General features: G+C 40.2%; 1 protein-coding gene across 1 annotated transcript; it reads right to left on the bottom strand.

The window, feature by feature from the left end:
• Nucleotides 1–3316: 3316 nt before the first annotated feature.
• LOC145807283 (uncharacterized) lies at nt 3317–4912 on the bottom strand. Its single transcript, XM_082905244.1, has 3 exons — nt 4733–4912; nt 4259–4651; nt 3317–4171 (listed from the first exon to the last, which is right to left on the bottom strand). Exons 1-3 carry the CDS (start codon nt 4910–4912, stop codon nt 3317–3319), a joined length of 1428 nt encoding a protein of 475 aa, XP_082761370.1.
• Between the last annotated feature and the right edge of the window lie 18533 nt (nt 4913–23445).

Below are 23445 nucleotides of genomic sequence, written 5' to 3'. Positions count from 1 at the left end.
CCGAGAAGGAAAGAGACGCTCTCCGGGCCGAGCTGGAAGCGTTAAGACAATCAAGGAAACACGAAGTGGGCGCGGCAAACAATCTCGGTTTTAAGAAGGCTGAAAACAGCTACACCAAGCAAGTCGAGGCCACCAAGGACATATTCTTTAAGTCCGGTTGGAAGGCTACTTGTGAATAGCTCGGCCAAGGATCTGGAACCGAGGTGTTTACCTCTCCTCCCGCTACCTTCCTTCCGGCCTACATGGTGCCCTACGTGAATGAAGTCTTCAACGCACTACAAACGGAGGCCGAAGAAGAAGTCGAGCATGAGGCCGAGGAAGAAGTCGAGCATGACACCAAGGAAGAAGGCCACCCAAAGGAGGGAGCCGAGCAAGTGGAGCCGGGCACCCGAGAAATCTCCTCCACGGTTGATTTGGAGGTTGTTGCAAAGGGCACTGGTGACGATTTCGCTGGTCTTTCCCCTTTGGTGTAGTTCATTTTTTTTTAGTATGTAACCGGGCTACTCGTCCCACCATATGTACTTCATTTCTTCAGCAATTAAAAATTTACATTTCACTTAATAGTTCTGTTAATGTCTGATGTTGTCCATCTTGCAATCACGCTACCCTAGCCGGGGTAGAGCACCTCAGCTAAAGCCAGAGTTGAGCAAATCGTCATCTCTTTTAGCTGGGGTAAACATCTCGGCTTAAATGCAAAAGTTGAGCAAACCATCAACTCTTTCAGCCGGGGAAAATCATCTCGGCTAGACGCTGAGAGTTGAACAAACCATCAACTCTTTCAGCCGGGATAAATCATCTCGGCTGAAGCCACAGAGTTGAGCAAATCATCAATTCCTTCAGCCGAGATAAATCATCTCGGCTAAAGCCACAAAGTTGAGCAAATCATTAACTCCTTCAGCCGTGGTAAATCATCTTGGCTGAATCCACAGAGTTGAGCAAATTATCAACTCTTTCAGCCATGGTAAATCATCTCGGTTGAACCCACAGAGTTGAGCAAATCATCAACTCTTTCAGCCGTAGTAAATCATCTCGGCTGAACCCACAGAGTTGAGCAAATCATCAACTCTTTCAGCTATGGTAAATCATATCAATTGAGGCATCAGAGTTGGGCAAATCATCAACTCTTTTAGCCGGGGTAAATCATCTCGACAAAGGCCTCAGAGTTGAGCAAATCATCAACTTTCATAGCCAGGGTAAATCATCTCAGCTTTTGAGATGTTAACTACATTACTTTCAACGCAACGGACTTCCTAAGCAGAAACAATTCATTTCTATTACATTGGCAAATGGAGTATTACATTCAGAGATAAAAGGGGAACTTGTCCCTTCACAAAAAATTACACATAGAAGATAAAAACTAAAAATAGTACATTTTGAGGTTGGCCGCATTCCATGGCCGAGGTATGCTTTTGCCATCCAGGTCTTCTAAGTGGTATGCCTCCTTGCTCGCCAGACCGATTATCCTGTACGGCTCTTCCTAATTTGCCCCCTTGTTTGCTTTCACCCGACACCAGCGTGTTGCCCATCACTTTCCTTAAAACCCAGTCCCTGATTTTAAACGGTCTGGGGTGCACCGTCTTGTTGTATTTCCTGGACAACTCTTGTTGATATGCAGCCACGTGGATTAGCGCCTTTTCTCGGCGCTCGTCTACTAGGTCCAATTCCAGGGCGATGGCTTCAGAGTTCAACTCAGGCTCAAAATTTTCGCTGCGGATGGTGGGTATACCGATCTCCAATTGGATGACTGCCTCCATGCCATATGCCAGGGCAAAAGGGGTCTCCCCGGTCGAGCATCTCGGTGTTGTCCGATATGCCCAGAGGACACTAGGAAGCTCCTCGGCTCATTTACCTTTGGCCTTCTCAAGCCTCTTCTTCAACCCATCTAGGATGGTCTTGTTCGATGCTTTAGCTTGGCCGTTGGACTGAGGGTAAGCTGGGGTGGAATTGTAGAATTCTATCTTCAAGTCCTCACAAAATCCTCTAAACAATCGTCCGTCAAACTGGGTGTCATTATCAGATACCACAGCACTAATTGCATGTTAAAAGACAACAAGATAAATGTAGAGCTCTTCGCCGGGCTTAGGTGTTACCAATAGTGGGGTGGAAGACAAATGTGCCTTGAGCTCACCCAAGGCCTTGTCGCATTCTTTATCCCATGAAAACTTGGACTTCAAAGCTTGAAAGAAAGGTCGGCAACGATACCGGCAAGATGTTGCACATATCCTTGTATGGCTCTGATTCATGAGGGGTCCACTTCGATGCCTCGGTTGGTAACTAGGAAGCCAAGGAATTTCCCTGACCCCACACCGAAGGCACACTTGAATGCATTGAGGCGAGGCTTGTGTTGCTTAAGAATGGCGAACATCTCGGCTAGGTTGGACAAGTGGTCGGCCTACTGCTTGCTTTTGACCACCATGTCATCGATGTAAGCCTCTGTCGTGCGGCCTAGCAGAGGGGCGAACATCTTGGTCACCATCCTCTGGAAAGTTGCCCCGGCGTTTTTCAAACCAAAAGGCATGACTCTATAGCAGAACAATCCCCTTGGGATCGTGAAAGAAGTTATCTCGCGGTCAGGTGCATGCATGGCAATCTGGTGATAACGGCGATAGGCATCCAAGAAACTGAGCTTGTTATGTCCGGCTATAAAATCCACTAGCTGGTCTATTCTGGGCAGGGGAAAGCTGTCTTTAGGACAAGCTCGGTTGACTGTCTTGTAATCAACGCAAACTTGCCACTTCCCATTCTTTTTGGGTACTACGACCGTGTTTGAAACCCACCGAGGGTAGTGCACTTCCTAGATTGCCCTAGCTTCCAAGAGGTTCTTGACTTCCTTCGTGATTACCTCGACGCAGTGAAGGACTGACCTCATCGTTCTTTGAATAACAGGACATGCGTCCGGGAAGACATTGAGTTGGTGACAAATGAAGCTTGGATCAATGCCAAGCATGTCGTACGACGTCCATGCAAAGACTTCGATATCCGCCACTAAGAACTCCACCATCTCGGTCTTTTCTTCGGCGGTCAGGCTAGATCCCAGCAAAAAGAACTTGTCGTGTTTTTTCCTGTCAATTCGCACCTCCACCAATTCTTCAATAGCCTTTTCCTCAGCCCTGATGCCCACATTATCCAGGACACTTTGGTCTTCCACGCCTTCGATCATTTGCAGGAAGCCTTTGGCAGCTCAGCTCCCATTTACTGCCACGAAGCACTGCTTCGACATGACTTGATCGCCCCAGATCTCCTTAACTTCCCTCGTAGCCGAGGGGAACCTCATGACCTGGTGGTAGGTTGATGCTACCGCTTGCATGGCGTAAAGCTATCCCCTACCGAGGATCAGATTGTATGTGGACGGCACCTTCAATACCCAGAACTCCACCTGCTTGACGACAGACCCGGTTTTGACTGGTAAGATTATCTTTCCCATCGGCCACTCCGGTTGTGAGTTGAAACCAACTAGTGGTGAAGTTGCCGGTGCCAAGTCTGTATCCCGGAGTTTGAGCTGCTTGAAGGCATCGTAGTATATGATCTCGACCGAACTTCCTTGGTCGATCAGGATGCGCTTAACATCAAAGTCCCTGACGCGAAGGGTGACCGCTGGGGCATCGTTGTGCGGCGTCTGAATGCGCTTAAGGTCCCTGCTTGAAAAGCTAATAACATTTTTCTCCTCGGTCTTGGCCCTTTTGATCACGGGCTGGACTGACAGAACCTCCCTCAAATGTTCCGCCTTTTTTATCATTCCACGGAGTTCACACACCCACGCCAGCTCCACTGTACTGTGGATCACATTGACTATTCCTTGGGGGGGCACCTCTAGGTCATCCAAACCGCTCGGCACAGTCACGGTGTGATGCGTGGCCCTAATGGCCCCATCGATGTAACGGTCCAAGTGACCAGCCGCGACTAACTCCTCCAAGTGTTGCTTCAAGGGCAAACAGTCCTCCGTCCGGTGCCCTCGCTCTCTATGAAATATGCAGTGGTACCGCGGATTGAAGCCCTTTTGCGCATCACCTAACTTAGCTGGAAATCGGACGTAATCCTCGTCACGGATTTCAGTAAGTATGTGATAGATTGGAATCATAAACACCGTGGTGATGCCCGTCCGAGCATTCAACTTTCTGTTCGCATCTACTGCGTCATCACGGGGGTATTCTGCTCGGTCACGGCGACGACCCTTACCCCGGTTTCTACGATCAGGACCATAGTCTAACTCTCTTGCGCGGTTAGTCGGACGGTTTGTCTCTTATCCGATCGTGTGTACTTTCCCAGCCGCCATTTTGTTTGTTGCCACTGGATTTGCCCTCACAGTGGACGCCGCTGCATCATCCTCCACTCGGATGTGCTCATTGATGCGTTGCATCAGTTGCCCCATGGAAGTTGGTTGATTCATCGTGAGCGAGTCCCTCAATATATATCCGACCGGGAGACCGCGTTTATATTGGGTGATTGCCAAGTTGGTAGGGCAATCTAGGATCTCGTTGAAGGTTTCCCAATACCTGGCGTTGTATGCTTTGAGGGTGTCGTTTGACTCCATTTTGATGCTTAGGAGGTGGTTCACTTCCTTTGGCGTCTTGGTGTTGGTTTTGAATCGAGTCACAAATGCCTCCGCCAACTGCTGCCACCTGTCGATTCTTTCCTCCGGGAGCCTCTCAAACTATTTCAAGCCCAACCCGCCCAAACTTGATGGGAAAATAAGGCACATGAGAGCATTGTTACGCCTGTGTCCAACCATGACCTGCCAGAAGTGGCTTATATGCATGTATGGATCGCTTTTTCCATCATTAAGCGTAAACTTGGGCTGGTGAAAGCTCGTTGGGAGCGGTGTTGTCTCCATCTCAAGAGAGAAGGGGGTGGCATTCAGCTTTACCAAATCTTTGTCCAAAGGGACAAGCACGGCTGAACGTGGTGGTGGCATCATAACCTCCTCACTGTCGTGACCTCCATAAGATAACCGCTGGAGTGTCGGCACCCTTTGAACCTCCCGTCGGCGAGCTCGCTCCTTCAAGACGTCCCGCAAGTCCTTTAAACGAACGGAGTATGAATGCCTCGATGTCGTCGACGGACGTGAGGGTTGGTAGGTACTATCTTGCGCGCTACACTTTTCCGTAGAAGGGTCTGAGTTTCAAACCCCATAGCTTCTGGTGATGGAAAGGGAGGGCGTGTGACGCCGGCTCTAGCTGCCTGAACGGCGGGGCTGGGTGCGCTCACTGTGGTCTCCCACCCCAACAACACCTTTCCCTTTGACTTGTCGTTTGAGAGCTTTCATCTCTGCCGCCATTCTCTAGATGACGGCATCTTGGTCCCTCAACTTGTGCTCCAGGCGGCGAGCATGCGACTCCCTCCGCTGCCGGTGTCCGTCTGGACACTGTGAGTGACCAAAGCTTCTGGCGCGCTTATCTCGTGCATCTCTTGGAAGTCCTCCTAGGGAAGTCTCCAGGTTCGCTAAGTTTGGAACGGCGGGGAGTCCGTCTCTCCGTTTGACCGACTCCGGAGTAACACCGTCGATGGCAGATAATGGTATTTCGTCGTTATTTGCCATGAAAGGCGATCCGATGAGCTTGGAGGGCAAGGTTGTGTCTGCAAAGCTTCCCACAGACGGCGCCAATTGTACGGGGGCCAAATATCTGTAACCTTTCGTACTCCTTGCATCTAAGTTGCGCGTTCCTCTAAACGACCTGCGCACACAATAAAGGTGAGCTACCCGGAAGTGTGTCGCCGGAAAACCCCTCCGATGATCAAGTTAGCACACACTCAGAGAGGAAGAGAATGGAGAAAAGACAATGGATTGGTGTTTCTCTCACCAGAAGATATTCCATCCCTAGCATAGGGGGCGCAGGCATACTTATATACCTTCTGCGTTTGCCTCTGCATCCATTTGCTGTCTGACGCGTGGACCTGCTCTCCCGTCCCATTTCCCTACGTGTCAGCACAAATTCAGCTAACACCACCTAATCGAACCGCCAAATGGCGTTGGCGTGAATGGACAGCCCGACGGCCCTAACCCGGCCTCCTACGACCGTGCTACTATACGAGACGACCAGTGCTCCTCGTCGGGCTCCATTATGACTGAGCTTAGTACCACTCCGCTACGGCCGAGCTCGTGCTCGGTTGAATTGATCCGCGGAGGACCTCACTCGCCGATCTGAACGTGCGACCGATGGAGACTGGGCTAACAGAGAATCATCTCGGCCGGATAAGGTCTGGAACTTCAACTGAGCAAACTTCCCCCGGCACGGCCTAGCCCAGCTCGGCCCAAACACGCTCGAACCTCCTTCAACTTGGCCAAAACCGCGGCCTAAAGCGGGATTATAAAATCTCTCTCTCACAACTAATAGTCCTATCATTGTTAATGCGGACACTAACTGAAGTATTTTCCAATGGGCCATTGCCAAACCATCAATTATTCCATAGAAATATCTCAATACCATCTCTACAATCCATTTAGTACCATATCTAAGGATATCTATGATTTTCTCAATAACTCTCCAAACAAAGGAGGTCTTCTTCCCATGGCTACAAACGAACCAAGTTATTCACGAGCTCGGCTCGGCTCACTTTGTTAAGGGCTCAGCTTGACTCAGTTTGTTAAGTAAACAAACAAGCCTGAGTTTGACTTTTACGCTCATTTATCTTTATTTAAATTATAAAATAATAGGTTATTTATATATTAAGAATAATAAAATTTGTATAAATAGTAGCATAAATATATGATTTGTATGTTAAATTATATAAATAATATCTTCATTTAAATCATATACAAATACATTATTTTTATATTTAAATAACCTAAATAATAGTAAAAAAATTGATTATCGAATTTCGAGCCAAGGTCAAGCTCCATTACTTACCGAGTCAAGCTCGAGCTAAATAATTGAGCTCGATAAATAAAGGAGCCGAACTCAAGCCCTGCGATGCTCAACTTGGCTCAGTTCGTTTGTAACCCTACTTCTTTCTAGTAGTTTTGCAATAAAAATTCTTATTGTAATGATATTTGCTTATGAGCAAATTAATCAAAGTACTTCTATCCTTGTTAACAATTTTCACACAAGTTTAGACAACATAGAAAGGTTTTAATCTTTTCTTTTTAAATCCCAACTCCCCTCCTATTTTTGTTTTTATAAACTTGATCCCAATTCACCAAGTGAACTTTTTTCTTATCATCATCCCCTCTTCCCCTTCCTACCTCCTATCCACCTCACCCCATTTCATCCCATCCCAAAGAAATTTGTATTCAATTTGTCAATGTACTTGTGAACCCCTAGGTTGTTGATGGACATACCCAAGTCACCAAATGTAACTTCTTTTCCATTAAATTTAGGATATATAGATTATGAAGTTTCACTAGCTCTATTAGGTTCCTCTTGAATATGTTATTATTGGCTCCTTGACAGTTCCAAATGAGCAAATTCATAGATATCTTGTTCCTAAGATCAACTAACGACAAAAAATTAAGCTTACCCGTTGTGTTGTTTATCCTTCGGTAGTCATCCATATCTCATCAATGCCATTGAATGGGGTGGAGTATTTTTTTAGTCATAGACATTTTACTTGCACTCTTACATTCTTTATCCATTATTCTATATCTATGAGATGAGAAACTTTGTTCTTGGGTTTGAGAAACAAACTCAAATCATTGTGGCTTAGTCTCAAATGCACGATCTCTATGGGCTCTAAGGCCTCCATTAGTAGTAGCGTTTATTCTCTTATCTAGTGGTTTATCTCTTATCAGTTGTTATAAATAAATTTCAAAAGAACTTTTGAGGTATGCATTTTGAAAAGCCTTACCTCGCAGCTCTTTGTAAATCATTTCTAATTGATGGGGAGCAACCTCAACCTCTTACACAGAGGTAGTAGCCGAGTTGTCGCATGTTCTTAATATTCACAAATAGTGATGAGGATCCAACGGTGAAATTTGCTCTATGGAGATTGCAATCTTATCTCCTATTAACACAACAAAATTGACACTTTGTTATCCATCTTCATTTTCTACTTTTATGAATGGCCCATGCATACTAAGATTCCTCTAATTTTGAATACAATTTGGACTTGCATGTGCTGTTCTTCCATCCACCATCTTTCTATTTAAAATATTATGATTATTTTCATTCTCTAATATGCTAGGCCCATCATAGAGCGGGCCAAACCTATTTGAGATCTTATCTATTTTGGTATTTGTGGGTCTTTTGTCTTAGGTAGGCTTTATGAATACTAGTCTTTTTAAAAGCTTCAATGTTTGTTGACATATTAATGTCACCTCATTGATGCGGAATGTGCATGCATGAAAATTTGTTTTTAGCATTTTTATTTCATATTATTTAATATCTACTTCCTTTTCTATTAGGATTAAATTTCCTAAGCTAATTGAATTTTACTAAGGATTAAATTATGATTTAGTTTATTTTTTATTAGGTTTCTAGTCTATATATATATATATATTAGGATTTTTCATTGTAATGGGGAATTTTAAATTAATAAATTGAGAGTGTTTTAGACTACGATCATGTGATAGAGCTGTGACCCTCTTTTCCCCCTTCTCGCTTCTTCTATATATTTTGTTTTTCTCTATTGTGTTCGGTATCATTCCTCCTCTAAAAATCAATTAGGTTGACTTTTGTGGTTTCGGTGCTAAAGGTCCTTAGTTCCACTCTATTTCATATATGTAATGAAAGATTTTTATTTCATATCTAATGGTTATAAAATATGATTTCAAAAAAATAATTCGTTTAAATTAAAAATAGATCACTACACTCACCATTGGATGATGTAATGGAACATCGTTAATACAAATGTGCAATGAAGAGGATCACAATCAGTTCGATATGGTGACAAATCCTTCCACAAGAAGAAAAAAAATGAATGCAAATGTTTGTCTTCCATGTTATATTCATTTTTTCTCCACATGGCATACATCAGTAAGGGGTTAGAGGTTAGTTGTTAGTAAGGGATAAAGGAACCACAAAGGGTATCAAACCCCTATCCATAGAATTTGAATTCAAAACCTCACACCACAAAGTGGTGCTATACAATGTGATGTTTTTCCAAATCAACCTCAATGCGGACCCTAGTATGCTTTTACCTTATTGATGTAGCTATGTTTAGATTCACTTTCAATGATTTAACTATTACTTTAAAATTATGAAACAAAACTTTTTCATTATAACACTCGCAGGGTAATTGAGGAAATCTCACCCAAACAATAGTTGAAATCTCCTCAATTTCAACAAGTTTACAATCATGTTTCTACTTCTTTACCATGTGATAGTGCTAGTCTATTATGACCCATCATCCTCTTGTGGAGACCTTTATGAAATCAACTTTCATCTCAAATTTGATGAGATAGTATCCCAAATTTAAGTCAATTGCTTCAAAGTCTCATTGTAACTCCCAAGTATCCTTCAAATTATTGAACAATATTTTGTAACTAGTGTTCCTTTCCTAACAGTTGAATGATTAAGCAATCCTTCCATCGTCACTTGAATTTTCTCAGGAGGCTCTTGGGCAATTTGATTGTTGGCACTTTGTTCTTGGTTTCTTCATCATCTTCGTATGAGAGTTCATTTCCATCCTCATCACTGATGAACTCTTATCCATATGGACAAATTATCTATGTTAGTGAAATTATTATCAAACTCTCTAGTTGAGTTTTGAGCTCAACAATTAATATTTATTTAAAGGACATGTTCCTAGTACCATACCATTCAAGGGTCTAGTTTGATTTAAGGTGGCCTCCATGTTTCACCATCTACAATAGTAATTGAATCTTGATTTTCTCCAATACATTCATCAATGATATTTGATTCATCTATGTTTGATGAATCATTTTAATCTTCCTTGTGTTTTTGATAAGATAATCCTTTTCTTCGAATGCCCGCTTTTAAAGATCTTTTACATTGATCCACAAGCTTTGCTCTAAGAGGAAGACATCATTTCCTCTCTTTTTACCTCTAATGGTCAATTATGGAACTTTCACCATATGGACTTGTTAAACCAATAAACTCTTGCCTATTTAATCATGAGCCACCAAGTCTATATGCCTTTGGCAAGGTTACGGTCAAACTGTGGATCAAGTTTGTCTCAAGACTGGTTGGGCCATAAAGCCAGACAAGTCTGTGCTTTAGGCCCCTAAATTTAAGAAGACCTAATTTTTTTTATATAATGTAATAAGTCCATGTAATTTATTATTATTATTATTATTATTATTATTATTATTATTATTATTTTGGATAAAAAGGCCCACTTACAAAACGAAACGAAACAAAACAAAACAAAAAGGCACAAACTGTATCTTACCCAAAAAAAAAAAAAAAAAAACACTATTGCATCATACAATTGAGTTAATAGGAGTGAATGATTACTTTTTTTTTTTTTGTTATAGGAAAATCCTCCCACTCTCCCGCAGGTCCAAGGCAGCGCCCCTTGAGGAGATCACCAGGGTGTCCTGTTGTCCGTTCCGAGTAAGAGACTATAACCTGGAAGCTTGTCCCGACCTCCCAAGGCAAGCTCCGCTTAAGTCAGGATTCGCACAGCGGGGGAGAGTTAAACCCACACCAAGTAGCTGTTAAGGCATCCTTGAGGTCAACCTTCTAACCAACTGTGCTACGCCCAGGAAATTGGCCCAGAGGGGAGTTGAAGCCAGGACCTAAGGGCTTAAACCCCAAGCCCTTACCAGGTTGCCACTCACCCCTGGGTTAGTGAATGATTACTTCATTTCCTTGATTGTAGAGATATTCTTGTACTTAGACAACTACAAATATAGTAATAATTCATACCAATTTCCAACATTTCCTTTACTCACCCCTCTCTCTCTTAAGTCTTTTGAATTTCTTTTCCTATAAGAAAAATGCTATAAACTCCAAATAATTTATTTATTTTTTTACCAAATCTCTTATATGGGTGTGGGACTCATACAAACTCACATGTGTGTGGTCCCACACCCATATGAGATATTTGGTAAAAAAATTTAGTGCTCCCTTTGTCCCATAATAACGGTCTCTTTTAGAGAATTTAACTTTTTTTGGTAGTATAATTATTGCAATTTAAAAAAATTAATTTTTCAAAATTACCCTTTGATAGTACATTTTTTTGGGGAATTTCAATATCATAATTGTACTTTTTATGTTGTTAATGAATTTAAAAGAAGGGCAAAATAAGAAATTTATATTATTTTTGTACTTGATTTTTGAAAAGGGAATAATATTTTGGGATAATGAAAAATGGAATAAGGGACTAATATTTTGGGACGGGGGGAGTTGATTATTTGGGGTTCTTAGCATAACCCTTCCTATAAACTTTCAAAAACATTTTTCATTTTAAATATTGTTAGGTCCCTTGATTGTCAAATCCGGATACAAAACCTTGAGTTGTAAAAATTATTTATTTTCTGTGTTTTTGTTCTTCCCGCTCGAGCAGGGACATTGACGCTCGAGCGGAGTTTGTGGTCTCTCAGTATATTAACAGGTCTGTAAAAGTACTGGAGTGCGTAATTTTGCGCTCGAGCGGGTCAGGAAGCGCTCGACCGAATCACTGTGTTATCACACGCGTATTTTGTTGAAGCCGCTCGAGCGGGATGTTGGGCGCTCGAGCGGAGATCGCGGATTCAGGATTCCTATTTATATTTGTTAGGTTGTTTTTAGGACTACTTTTTTCCTAGATCTTATTCAAGAGTCCTAGGGCTTTGTTTGAAGTTTGCTTCTGAAGTTTTGATGAGTTTTTCCTTGATGTTTTGAGAAGAGTTCTTCACTCATGTTCTAAAATACATACATCAAGGAGTTGGTTACTTTAAATTCAAGAGAGAGTTCTCTTCGGTGGATTCCGAAGATTCAAGCGTATAGTTTCGAAAGGCGTTTGATTCTATACGTAAGTGAGGTTGTGGAATCAACTTCAGGATTGATCAGTTCCGAGACGAAGTCGTGGAGAAAGAGTTACAGAAGATTCGAAGACAAATTGACTGAGTTGGGTAATTTGTATGATATCTTTGTAATCTTTTTTACTTCAGTAGTGGATTGATTAGTGGCGTTTCGCCCGTGGTTTTTTTAATCACAGTTGGAGGTGTCCAATTGTGGTTTTTTCCACGTAAAAATCGTTTGTGTTGATTTATTAATTATTCTGAAAAAACAAACAATCTAAATCACTTTCGTAAGTGCTTGTTGATTTAGATTGTGTGTTTTGGATTTCTGGGATTTGGAATATTTTAATCTTGATCTAATCACGAATCACTTAGGATTTTTAATTGGTATCAGAGCGGGTCACTCTTTTTTTTTAAAAAAAATATAGGAGTGTGATTTTGTGTGACTAGTGATATGGATTCTATTCGTGAAGGTAACTCGACCCATAGACCGCCTTTACTCGATGGTACAAACTATTCATATTGGAAAGCTCGTATGAGAGCATTTTTAAAATCCATCGATGAGAAAGTTTGGCACAGCGTAATCTATGGGTGGAGTGAACCTACTGTCATCGTTGATGGTGTTAATATTCCTAAACCCCTTGATAAATGGGACACGACTGATTAGCAAAACTCGAGTTGGAACAGTAAGGCTCTCAATTCCCTGTTTTGCTCCGTCACACCTGAAGAATTTCGTCGTATCTGCACGTGTGAGGTAGCAAAAGAGGCTTGGGACATTCTAGAAACGATTCACGAAGGTACTACTTCTATCAAAAGGTCAAAACTTCAACGTCTCACATCCTCCTTTGAAACCCTTTTTATGCGCGATGAGGAGACGTTTGATGATTTCTATGCAAAACTTAGTGATATCGTGAATTCCTGTTTCACACTCTGGGAAAAAATCCCGGAAGCTAAAATTGTTGGAAAAATTTTGAGGTCTTTACCCGAGAGGTTCCAACCAAAAGTGACAGCCATTGAGGAGGCTCAGGATGTTGATACCCTCAAGCTTGATCAATTGGTTGGAAACTTGCAGACTTATGAAGCCCACCAGATTTCAAAGAAAAAACAAAAAGAAAGTATGGCTTTCACTAGTGCTCATGAGTCTGCAAAAACTCCGGAGGTTGAATTTGATTTAGAGTCTGAAATGACGGCTATGTTTACTAAACAATTTAAAAAAATTTTGAAGAAAAAGAAGCCTAATTTCAGAGACCCTATTTCTAAAGACAAGATTAATGAAAAACCCAAAACTTTTCCACCAAAACTTGCTCCAAAAACTGAAAAGAAGATTGTAAAGGGGCAAGGGGTCAAGTGCTATGAATGTCAAGGGTTTGGCCACATTGCCCTTGAATGCCCTTCAAAAATGAATCGAAAGAAAGTCTACACTGTAACTTGGGATGATGAAAGCGGGTTGGAGCAAGAACCCGAAGAACCTGAATCTGGAGAAGACGGGGATAGTGCTTTTATGGCATTTTGGTCCACTTTCACTCAAACTCTTCCAAAGCCAGCGGAGTTAGCTCGTGGTCAGAACCTGCATCATGCTCCTACTTTTGATGGGAGTAACTACCTGTTTTGGAAAATCAGAATGAGGGCTTTTCTGAGAGTTTTTGATCCAGAAGGCTGGCAGGCCATTGAAGAAGATACAGACAGGGCTGACAATCCGAGCAATCTGAGAGCCCTTATCACTATTCGTAGAGCAATTTCTGCTGAAGAACAGCAACGGATTGTTCGTTGCACAAAGGCTAAAGAGGCATGGGAAATTTTGAACCAATTCCATGAAGGAGGAAATTCACTTTCACCACCATCCAGCAACCTTTCAGTCTTAGTTGCTAGATTGGAAGAGGCAAAAGAGAATGAAGAGCAAAAAGAGGATGATGAAACATCTGATGACAATGATGAGATCAATGGCGATGAACTACAACAAGCTTACGAAAAGCTATACGAGGAATCTCTGAATTTATCCAAAACCAACGACAAACTCTCTCTCAAGATCAAAACATGTGAGAGTGAGAATGTCAGGCTGAAAGGAGAACTTGTAGCAGCAAAGCAGAATATCGTCAAGATCTCGAGTGACAGGCAAGACTTATGTGGAAAACTACTATCCTGTGAAACTGAAAGGAATGAACTTCTGAAGGTGTATTCCACATACGAAGAAAAGCTTGAAAGTCTTGAACTGTCACAAGCCAGATTGGAAGAGATAGTTTGTCAAAAAGATGAAGAGCTCCGTGTTGCTAGAGCCACTATTGCCATGTGGAACAAAGGTTCCAAATCTTTAGAAGACATCCTCGGGTCTCAACAAATGGGTTGCGACAAAAGCGGGTTAGGCTATGGTGCAACAGCTCACAAGGGACAGGCCTCTACTTCACATGACAAGAAGACTCAAGCAAAGGGAAAATTGCAGGTAGACCAGGCTGATCTCTCTCTTCATCTACCCAAAGCTGGTAAGATCAACAAAAAGGAGGTAAAACCGGTTTTTATTTGTCATCACTGTGGTAGGTATGGCCACATTCGTCCTTATTGCTATGAATTGTTTGGTAAGGTGTCTAAAAAGAGTAGAAATTCAAATACTTTTTGGGCTAAGAGACAACCTTACATGTCTAGGCGGAATACCAAGACTAAAAAGATTTGGGTGAGAAAAGATGATTTGACTTGTTTAGTTGTTCACACTGCTCTAAAAGCACGTGATTCACACATGTGGTATCTTGATAGTGGGTGTTCTCGTCATATGTCCGGTAACAAATCTTACTTCACCTCCCTTGAAAAATATGAAGGAGGAATTGTTACTTTTGGAGATGGCGGCACTTCTAGAGTCATTGGTAAGGGCTCTATAAGTGTTGCTGGTCTTCCTAAGCTCGAAAATGTTCTTCTTGTTGATGGTCTTAAAGCAAATCTTTTGAGCATTAGTCAAATGTGTGATTCCCATCATGAAGTATTGTTTTCAAAATATAAATGTGAAATTTTGGATAAAAAGGGAAATACTGTCTTACATGGGGTTCGCACATCTGATAACTGCTATGGGATTGTTACTACTAATGATCTCACTTGTCTCTCTGCCATCATTAGTAACATTGACTTGTGGCATCAAAGATTAGGTCACATGAATTTCAAAGACCTAACTAAGATAGCCAACAAAGAGCTTGTGAGAGAAGTACCTAAATTGGGTAAGAATTTGAGCCATGTGTGTGGACCATGTCAACTAAACCCGTGCCCCTCATAAAAAGGTGAACAGCTTTACAACCAAACGTCCTCTTGAATTGGTTCACATGGATTTAATGGGTCCTACTCACACTGAAAGCATCGGAGGTAAAAGATACATTTTTTTAACTGTTGATGATTTTACTCGATTTTCTTGGGTAAATTTTTTGAAGGAAAAATCTGATACGTTTGATGCTTTCCAGGCCCTAGTCTTTAAAATCCAAAATGAACAGGGTGTTTCCATTGGGCGTATCATAAGAATCCGAACTGATCATGGTCGTGAGTTTGAAAATAGTTCATTTTCGGATTTTTGTGATATGCATGGAATCAAGCATGAATTTTCTGCTCCTATTACTCCACAACAAAATGGAGTTGTTGAGAGGAAGAACAGGGTTGTTCAAGAAATGGCTAGGGTCATGCTCCTTAGCAAGAAACTTCCTTCTAAGTTTTGGGCTGAAGCCTTAAATACTGCTGTTTATGTCATAAATCGCGTGTATTTAAGGCCCGGCACTTTACAAACTCCATATGAATTGTGGAAGGGTTTGAAACCTAATGTAAAATACTTCAAAACTTTTGGGAGTAAGTGTTACATCTTCAAAGATAGAGAGCCTTTGGGCAAATTTGACTCCCGAAGTGATGAAGGTATTTTTCTAGGGTATTCAACCACTAGTAGGGCTTTTAGAGTCTATAACCTGCAAACTTCATCTTTAATGGAATCTATCAATGTGGTTATAGATGACACAGGTGCACCTACTCCAGCAACAAATAAGGATGATAATGATGAGTCTCCAATCTTGGATACGGAATCGCAAAATCAAGGAGAAGGTGCGGACCTATCACAAGAAATGGTTACAGAACCATCCTCACAGGTAAGGTCAAGTCCAAAGAGTGCTCCAAGGGACATCACTCCTGTTGCTCCTGTCACCGCAAGTCCTGAGCTTAAACCATCAGCCAGGGTGAAACTGAATCATCCAGCTCAACAGGTGATTGGAAATGTCTCAGATCGAATGAAAACCCGAAGACAGATTCGGGATGAGGTATCACATATGTGTTATGTTTCATTAATTGAACCTAAGAATTTTAAAGAGGCCTTGCTAGATGATAGTTGGGTCAATGCTATGCATGAAGAATTAGGTCAATTTGAACGTAATAAAGTCTGGACTATAGTTCCTAGACCTAGAGACATGAATGTGATAGGTACCAAGTGGATCTTTAAAAATAAATCTGATGAGAATGGTACAGTTGTTAGGAATAAAGCAAGGTTGGTTGCTCAAGGCTACACACAAGTAGAGGGTGTTGACTATGATGAGACATTTGCCCCAGTTGCACGTCTCGAATCTATTCGAATTTTGCTCGGTGTTGCATGTTTTCTTGGTTTTAAATTGTTTCAAATGGATGTGAAAAGTGCCTTTCTGAATGGGTACTTGAGAGAAGAGGCTTATGTTGAGCAACCAAAAGGGTTTGAGGACCCTAAATGTCCTAATCATGTCTATAAGTTAGACAAGGCTTTGTATGGCTTAAAACAAGCCCCTCGAGCTTGGTATGATAGACTTACTACCTTTCTTCTTAATAATGATTTTCAAAGGGGTAGTGTGGATAAGACTTTATTTGTGAAACATACTAAGTCTCATATTCTTGTTGCTCAGATTTATGTTGATGATATTGTGTTTGGATCCACTGCGGAACATCTTGTGAAATATTTTTCGAATTGCATGACACATGAATTTGAGATGAGCATGATGGGAGAGTTGTCTTACTTTTTGGGTCTTCAAATTAAACAGTCTCCTTCAGGTATTTTTGTGTCTCAGTCTAAGTATGCGAAAAATCTAGTGTCTAAGTTTGGTCTTGAGTCTGTCAAACATGCACGCACTCCCATGAGCACCAGTCTTCACCTCTCCAAAGATTCCTCTGGTTTTGATGTTGATCCTACCCTTTATAGGAGTATGATAGGGAGTCTTTTGTACCTCACAGCCAGTCGTCCTGATATTGCTTTCAGTGTAGGTGTTTGTGCCCGTTACCAAGCTAGTCCTAAAGAGTCTCATCTTCTTGCTGTCAAACGCATCATTAAATATGTCAATGGGACATTGGGGTATGGGGTTTGGTTTTCTACTGATACTACAGCTGAAATTACTGGTTTTTCTGATGCCGACTGGGCAGGGTGTGCTGATGATAGGAAAAGTACATCCGGGGGGTGTTTTTACCTTGGGAATAATCTGGTTTCCTGGCATAGTAAAAAGCAAAATGCCATCTCTCTTTCGACTGCTGAGGCTGAGTACATTGCTGTAGGGAGTTGTTGTGCACAAATGCTGTGGATGAAGCAAATGCTTCATGATTATGGGATAGAACAAAACACTCTTACTCTTTTTTGTGATAACACAAGTGCCATAAACATTTCAAAAAATCCTGTCCAACACTCTCGCACCAAACACATTGACATTCGTCATCATTTTATTCGAGAGTTAGTGGAAGAGGGCCTTGTTGTTCTTGAGCATATTCCCACTGAGCATCAAAAAGCTGATATTTTTACAAAACCCCTTGATCTTCTTCGGTTTGAGTTCCTTAGAAAGACCTTGGGTGTCATGCTCGATCACTAGAGTGTTACTTGTTACTTGAGTATGTGTAAGCGTTTTGCCTTATGTATGCTTGGATGTCATAATCTCATTGTCATTGATATCTGTTGTACTTGCATCCAACTTTTTATGTACACTACTCATGCTGCTTACAAGATCTCATTGTTCATTGGTCATAGCTCATTTTGAATGCCCATGCTCATTAACCTCATGATCTCATTCTGTACACATCCTTGAGATTAATTGTTGCAGGGGTTTCCGCACATGTGATCAAAGTTCTCTATGGACCACTAACAGTGTTTCTTAAACTTTTACAGTGGAATTGACCGATACTAGCATATCATGGGTGATGTTGAGTCTCTTACCCATCTACCATCTGTTTTCACTTCCACGGTTTCTCCCTCTGTTCCTTGAAGTCCGGGCATTAGGAAAAGGCTACCTCAGAGGCACCAACCAGGCCATCCTATATGATTTCATTCTTCTCTGGTTTGGTTTCCATACTCTTGAGCGTGAAAGCCACCAGTGAGTGCCCACAAGAAAAAAAATGTTAAAAAAAAAAAAACAAAAAAAAACAAAAGGGACTCATTGATTGAGGGGGAGCCTCCGCATTTACTCAACAAATACCCCGTGATTCCTAGTGGTTTGAATTTTCTCTGTATTGTTGAGTTACTCTTGATGGAGGTCCAGCCATCCGATCACTACTAGGATTAACTCTAGCTCAGTGACCTCTCATGGATTGCACACACACACATTTTTTTGTGAGCTCTCATGTTGGATTTTGAGTTGTATATTCTCATGTAGCTTATGATCATTGATTATCTTTTATCTGCTTTGCTCATGATGTTCAGTGTCATTTTGTTTTCACAACTGCAAGTTTTTCAAACTTCATGAATTGCGGATTATCTCATCTTAGTATTCAATTCTGGCTGAATGTGCGCATCTACTTTTGTTTCGGGTCTCATCTCTTGTTATTGAGTATTTTGTTTTTATTTAAAAAAAAAAAAAAAAGGTCCCGCTCGAGCGGAACTTTGGATGCTCGAGCGTATTTTTTCGTCCTGCAGTAGTTTGCTCTTTGCTTTACAGTTCTGAGAGAGGTATTTTTACGCTCGAGCGTCCTTATTCGAGCTCGAGCGGGTGTCAGCTTGCCTTGAATCATGCTCGAGCGTTCATTCCTACGCTCGAGCGGACCGATTTTATATAAAACTCCCTCCCTCGACTCTTCAGGTCATTTTTTTTCTCTCTCCTCTTCAGTTGCTCAGACCTAGGGTTTTGCTCGTGGGCTTTGTGTGGTCGATTTCACCTTTCTTCCTCCTCTTCCTTACTGATTTCCCTTTTGGTAAGTTTTGCCCTCTCTTCTCCTCTGTTTTTTCTGTTATTTCGGCATTTTTGGGGATTGTCTTTCGTTTTTGGGTCTTTTTGTGTTTCATTGTTTTTCCCCTTTCTCTCATACACATTTTCACTACATGGTTTGGTCTTCCTCATGTTGCATTTCATGTTTGTGTGTATGAAATAAGTGTTGTCCATTCGCCCTAGGGTTGTGAGTTCCACATGCTTGAGGTTGTTTGTTTGTGTTTGTGATGCCTGTTTGAGCCCCTGTTGTTTGATCAACCGTCTGTTGTCTGAACTTGGGGTTCGTGTATTAGAAGATGATGAGTTTGCCTTCCCCTCCAGACCTTTCACCAAGAAAACTGTTTCTCAGAGTCGGGCTCATGTTAAGGGGGAGTCTTCTCGGGCTGATCCTTCTGCAGGTACCACTGCTGGACTTGCTGAGGAGGCTGAATATGATGCTGCCGCCGCTGGGGGTACGGAGGATCCTACTCCACCTGTTCCACCTCGCACTTTTCCTGATCAGCTTCAGCACTTTGAGGAGGCTATGACCCGGAGGTTAGACTTTCTCGATGCCCGTTTTGATGCCTTTGATGGTCGTCTTGGTCAGATGGAGCAGACTGCCGCTCACACTACTTCGCAGCTGGACTACATCATTTCCTTGCTGACGTTTCAGCCGCCCCCTCCTCCACCTGGTGCTTGATTTCTTGCAAGATTGGAAAGATTGTTTGTTTATAGAGTTGTTTTGAGTGTTTTTAGTATTTGTTTTTAATCTTGTCTAGTGCGTGTGTTTAAGGACATTTGTTTAGAAAGGTTTTGTCCGGGAATTGACAAAGGGGGAGATTGTTAGGTCCCTTGATTGTCAAATCCGGATACAAAACCTTGAGTTGTAAAAATTATTTATTTTCTGTGTTTTTGTTCTTCCTGCTCGAGCGGGGACATTGACGCTCGAGCGGAGTTTGTGGTCTCTCAGTATATTGACAGGTCTGTAAAAGTACTGGAGTGCGTAATTTTGCGCTCGAGCGGGTTAGGAAGCGCTCGAGCGGATCACTGTGTTATCACACGCGTATTTTGTTGAAGCCGCTCGAGCGGGATGTTGGGCGCTCGAGCGGAGATCGCGGATTCAGGATTCCTATTTATATTTGTTAGGTTGTTTTTAGGACTACTTTTTTCCTAGATCTTATTCAAGAGTCCTAGGGCTTTGTTTGAAGTTTGCTTCTGAAGTTTTGATGAGTTTTTCCTTGATGTTTTGAGAAGCGTTCTTCACTCATGTTCTAAAATGCATACATCAAGGAGTTGGTTACTTTAAATTCAAGAGAGAGTTCTCTTCGGTGGATTCCGAAGATTCAAGCGTATAGTTTCGAAAGGCGTTTGATTCTATACGTAAGTGAGGTTGTGGAATCAACTTCAGGATTGATCAGTTCCAAGACGAAGTCGTGGAGAAAGAGTTACAGAAGATTCGAAGACAAATTGACTGAGTTGGGTAATTTGTATGATATCTTTGTAATCTTTTTTACTTCAGTAGTGGATTGATTAGTGGCGTTTCGCCCGTGGTTTTTTTAATCACAGTTGGAGGTGTCCAATTGTGATTTTTTCCACGTAAAAATCGTTTGTGTCGATTTATTAATTATTCTGAAAAAACAAACAATCTAAATCACTTTCGTAAGTGCTTGTTGATTTAGATTGTGTGTTTTGGATTTCTGGGATTTGGAATATTTTAATCTTGATCTAATCACGAATCACTTAGGATTTTCAAATATTATTCTCTATCTAGCAAAAGAAAACCCAAAAAAAAAAGAAAAAAGAAAAGTTTTTCTCTCTCTCTCTCTCTCTCTCTCTGCATTATTCTTCAAGTTTTGTTTACTTATCCTTTTACAATTTTTTCAAATTCATCAACAACTTCACAAACTGATGCATTATTAAGGTAAATTGTTTAAATTTGTTTTTTATATTTTATTTTAATTATATTTCTAATTTAAATAAAATTTCTCATGTTGAAAAAATTGTAGAAAATTTAATTACACGTCTGATCAATACCTACTATTTATCACTGAAATTGAAAATCAAGTTCTATTATCCTTTAATATCTTTAATTTAAAGTTTAATTTTTTGTATTTTTATTATTGCTAGTATTGTGCTTCTTTTTTTTCTTTTTTTTGTGTGTGATTATGTTTAGAGAAAAAAAAAATATGTCTAATGGAAAATATGAATCTAGATATGAAAAACTTAAGAAAAAAAGAAAAAGAAAAAATCTTATTCAATCTCAAAAGGGAACTCTTGATATACTAAATTATATAAAACGGTTAGATTCTTTTCCAAATGCATGCATTTCTTATAGAAAGAAAATTTTCAAAATTAGATCAACTATGTTACAAGAAAGATTAAGTGGATTAGCTATATTATCAATTGAAAAAAAAATTGTTAGCAAAACTTGAATATAAAAATTTAATTGATATTTTTGCGTCTCAAAAAGCTAGAAAAATAAATTTTTAATAAAAATTTTATTAAAAAAAATTATTATATAAAAGGCCTCATTTTTAATTATTGCTTTAGGCCACAAATTATCTGGAGCCGGCCCTGGTTTGTCTTGAGAGCATGTGTGCATAATCCCTTTGTGTTATGGTACACTTGAGTTGTCAAACTTGTCTAGATCCCTCATGTGTGGATAGGGAAGGTTGCCATGGTTGCCCCCTCTTACCATTTTTCTCTTGAGCATTAAATCAAGGGGGATTTGGTGATAGACCCCTCACTATCTAATTTGTCTTTGAAAAGGACAAGAATTATATAGGTACTTTTAAAACTCCCTAATACTTTAAAACTTGTTTCTTTTACTATATTACCCTCATATCTATCAACTCTCTTATTAAGCCATCTTCACAGTGTATTTCAGAGTAAAATTTTACTTTGAATCATAGTAAACTTTACTGTGATTCAGAGTAAAAAATTTTACTTTGAATCAGAGTAAAGTTTACTGTGATTCAAAGTAAAATTTTATATTGTTAAGCAAATCAACATGTTTTTAACCAAAATAAAATTTCAAAGTAAAGTTTTACTTTGAATCATAGTAAACTTTACTCTGATTCGGAGTAAAATTTTACTCCGAATCAGAGTAAAATTTACTATGATTCAAAGTAAAATTTTATATTTTTAAGCAAATCAACATGTTTTTAACCAGAGTAAATTAGTAAAATTTCTGTGTGAAATTCTTATTAGAGATATTCTTATCAAAGAGAGAGAAATTGAATAGATTATCCATTTTAATAGATCGATCATCCATTGAACAAGCTAAGTATGAACAGATCAATTCAAAAACTAATAAAAACACAAATCTATATTACAAGGATATATAACCACAAAACACACAAATCAAAAACTAAACAAAAACATCCAAATATCTCTCTATCTTTTGATTTCAAAGAATACATGTGTTCAACAACATTCATACACAAATATATATTCAAAACTCAGATCTGTTTTTAAAAAAATATGTATAACCAAACAACTCCACTAAGCATGCCTTTGTCGCCTCCTAGAGTGCCGCGACAGTGTTGATCTAGAACCCTAGATCGGTATTGAACCTCAAATCGGTGGAAACAGTAATCACACATCAACATATCTGCCTCTCTCTCTATATATATATATATATAAATATGTGTATATCTATAGCTAGAGTCCGGCGACAATCGCCTCCGTAGCCTTCGCATAATATACATGCATGCACTCACTTATGGATATATATACATATACGCATGTATGTATGAGTCATATATACATACATACATGCACACACATATATATATAAATACATACATACACATATACATAGGAAGAGCAAATCAGCGGAGACGTGTCGGAACTTGGCGTGTTCGCCGGAGGGAGCGGCAAAAGAGGATCGGACGCCGACGGCATTGGCGAGGTTGACGCAGGAGTTCCAGAGGCGCTAGTTGAGCTTCCAAATCTGAAGCTTGAAGGAGTTAGAAAAGGGAGAGAGGAAGGAGAGAGATAGAGAATGTGGGGAGAAAGTGGGTGGAGAAAGTAGGAAGATTTAGTTGAGAGTATAATAGTCTAATAAAATTTTTAAATAATAAATCTTATCTTTTATGTAAGACTTTATAATTATGAGGGAGTTTAGAAAGTATAATTTTTTTCTTAGTCCTTTTAACAATGAAAGGAAGATAAAGGGGTTTATAACCAAATTTCCCTTAAATCAATGTATCTGTGATATATGTCACAGTATTTAAAATTAAGAACCCAAATTTAATTGCCTTAACATTATTGCCAAAATTTAGCTATGTATTACTTTTGAAAGGTACTTTATTGACATGCTCTATTGATTTGGGTACCTCAAGTTCACATAATGCATATCATTTAGATATTTTCCAACCTTTTTTGTTTGACTTCAAGGGTTAATAATAATTGTTGGAATAATCTTCTGTGTATAATAAATAAATTGAAACAAATCAAACAAATAAAAAT

The sequence above is a fragment of the Camellia sinensis genome, chromosome 14 (genome assembly GCF_055761805.1).
Source record: "Camellia sinensis isolate YWXY chromosome 14, ASM5576180v1, whole genome shotgun sequence".
NCBI lineage: Eukaryota > Viridiplantae > Streptophyta > Magnoliopsida > Ericales > Theaceae > Camellia > Camellia sinensis.
The sequence above is the reverse complement of the archived record's forward strand: the minus strand, read 5'-3'. Positions and strand labels throughout refer to the sequence as shown.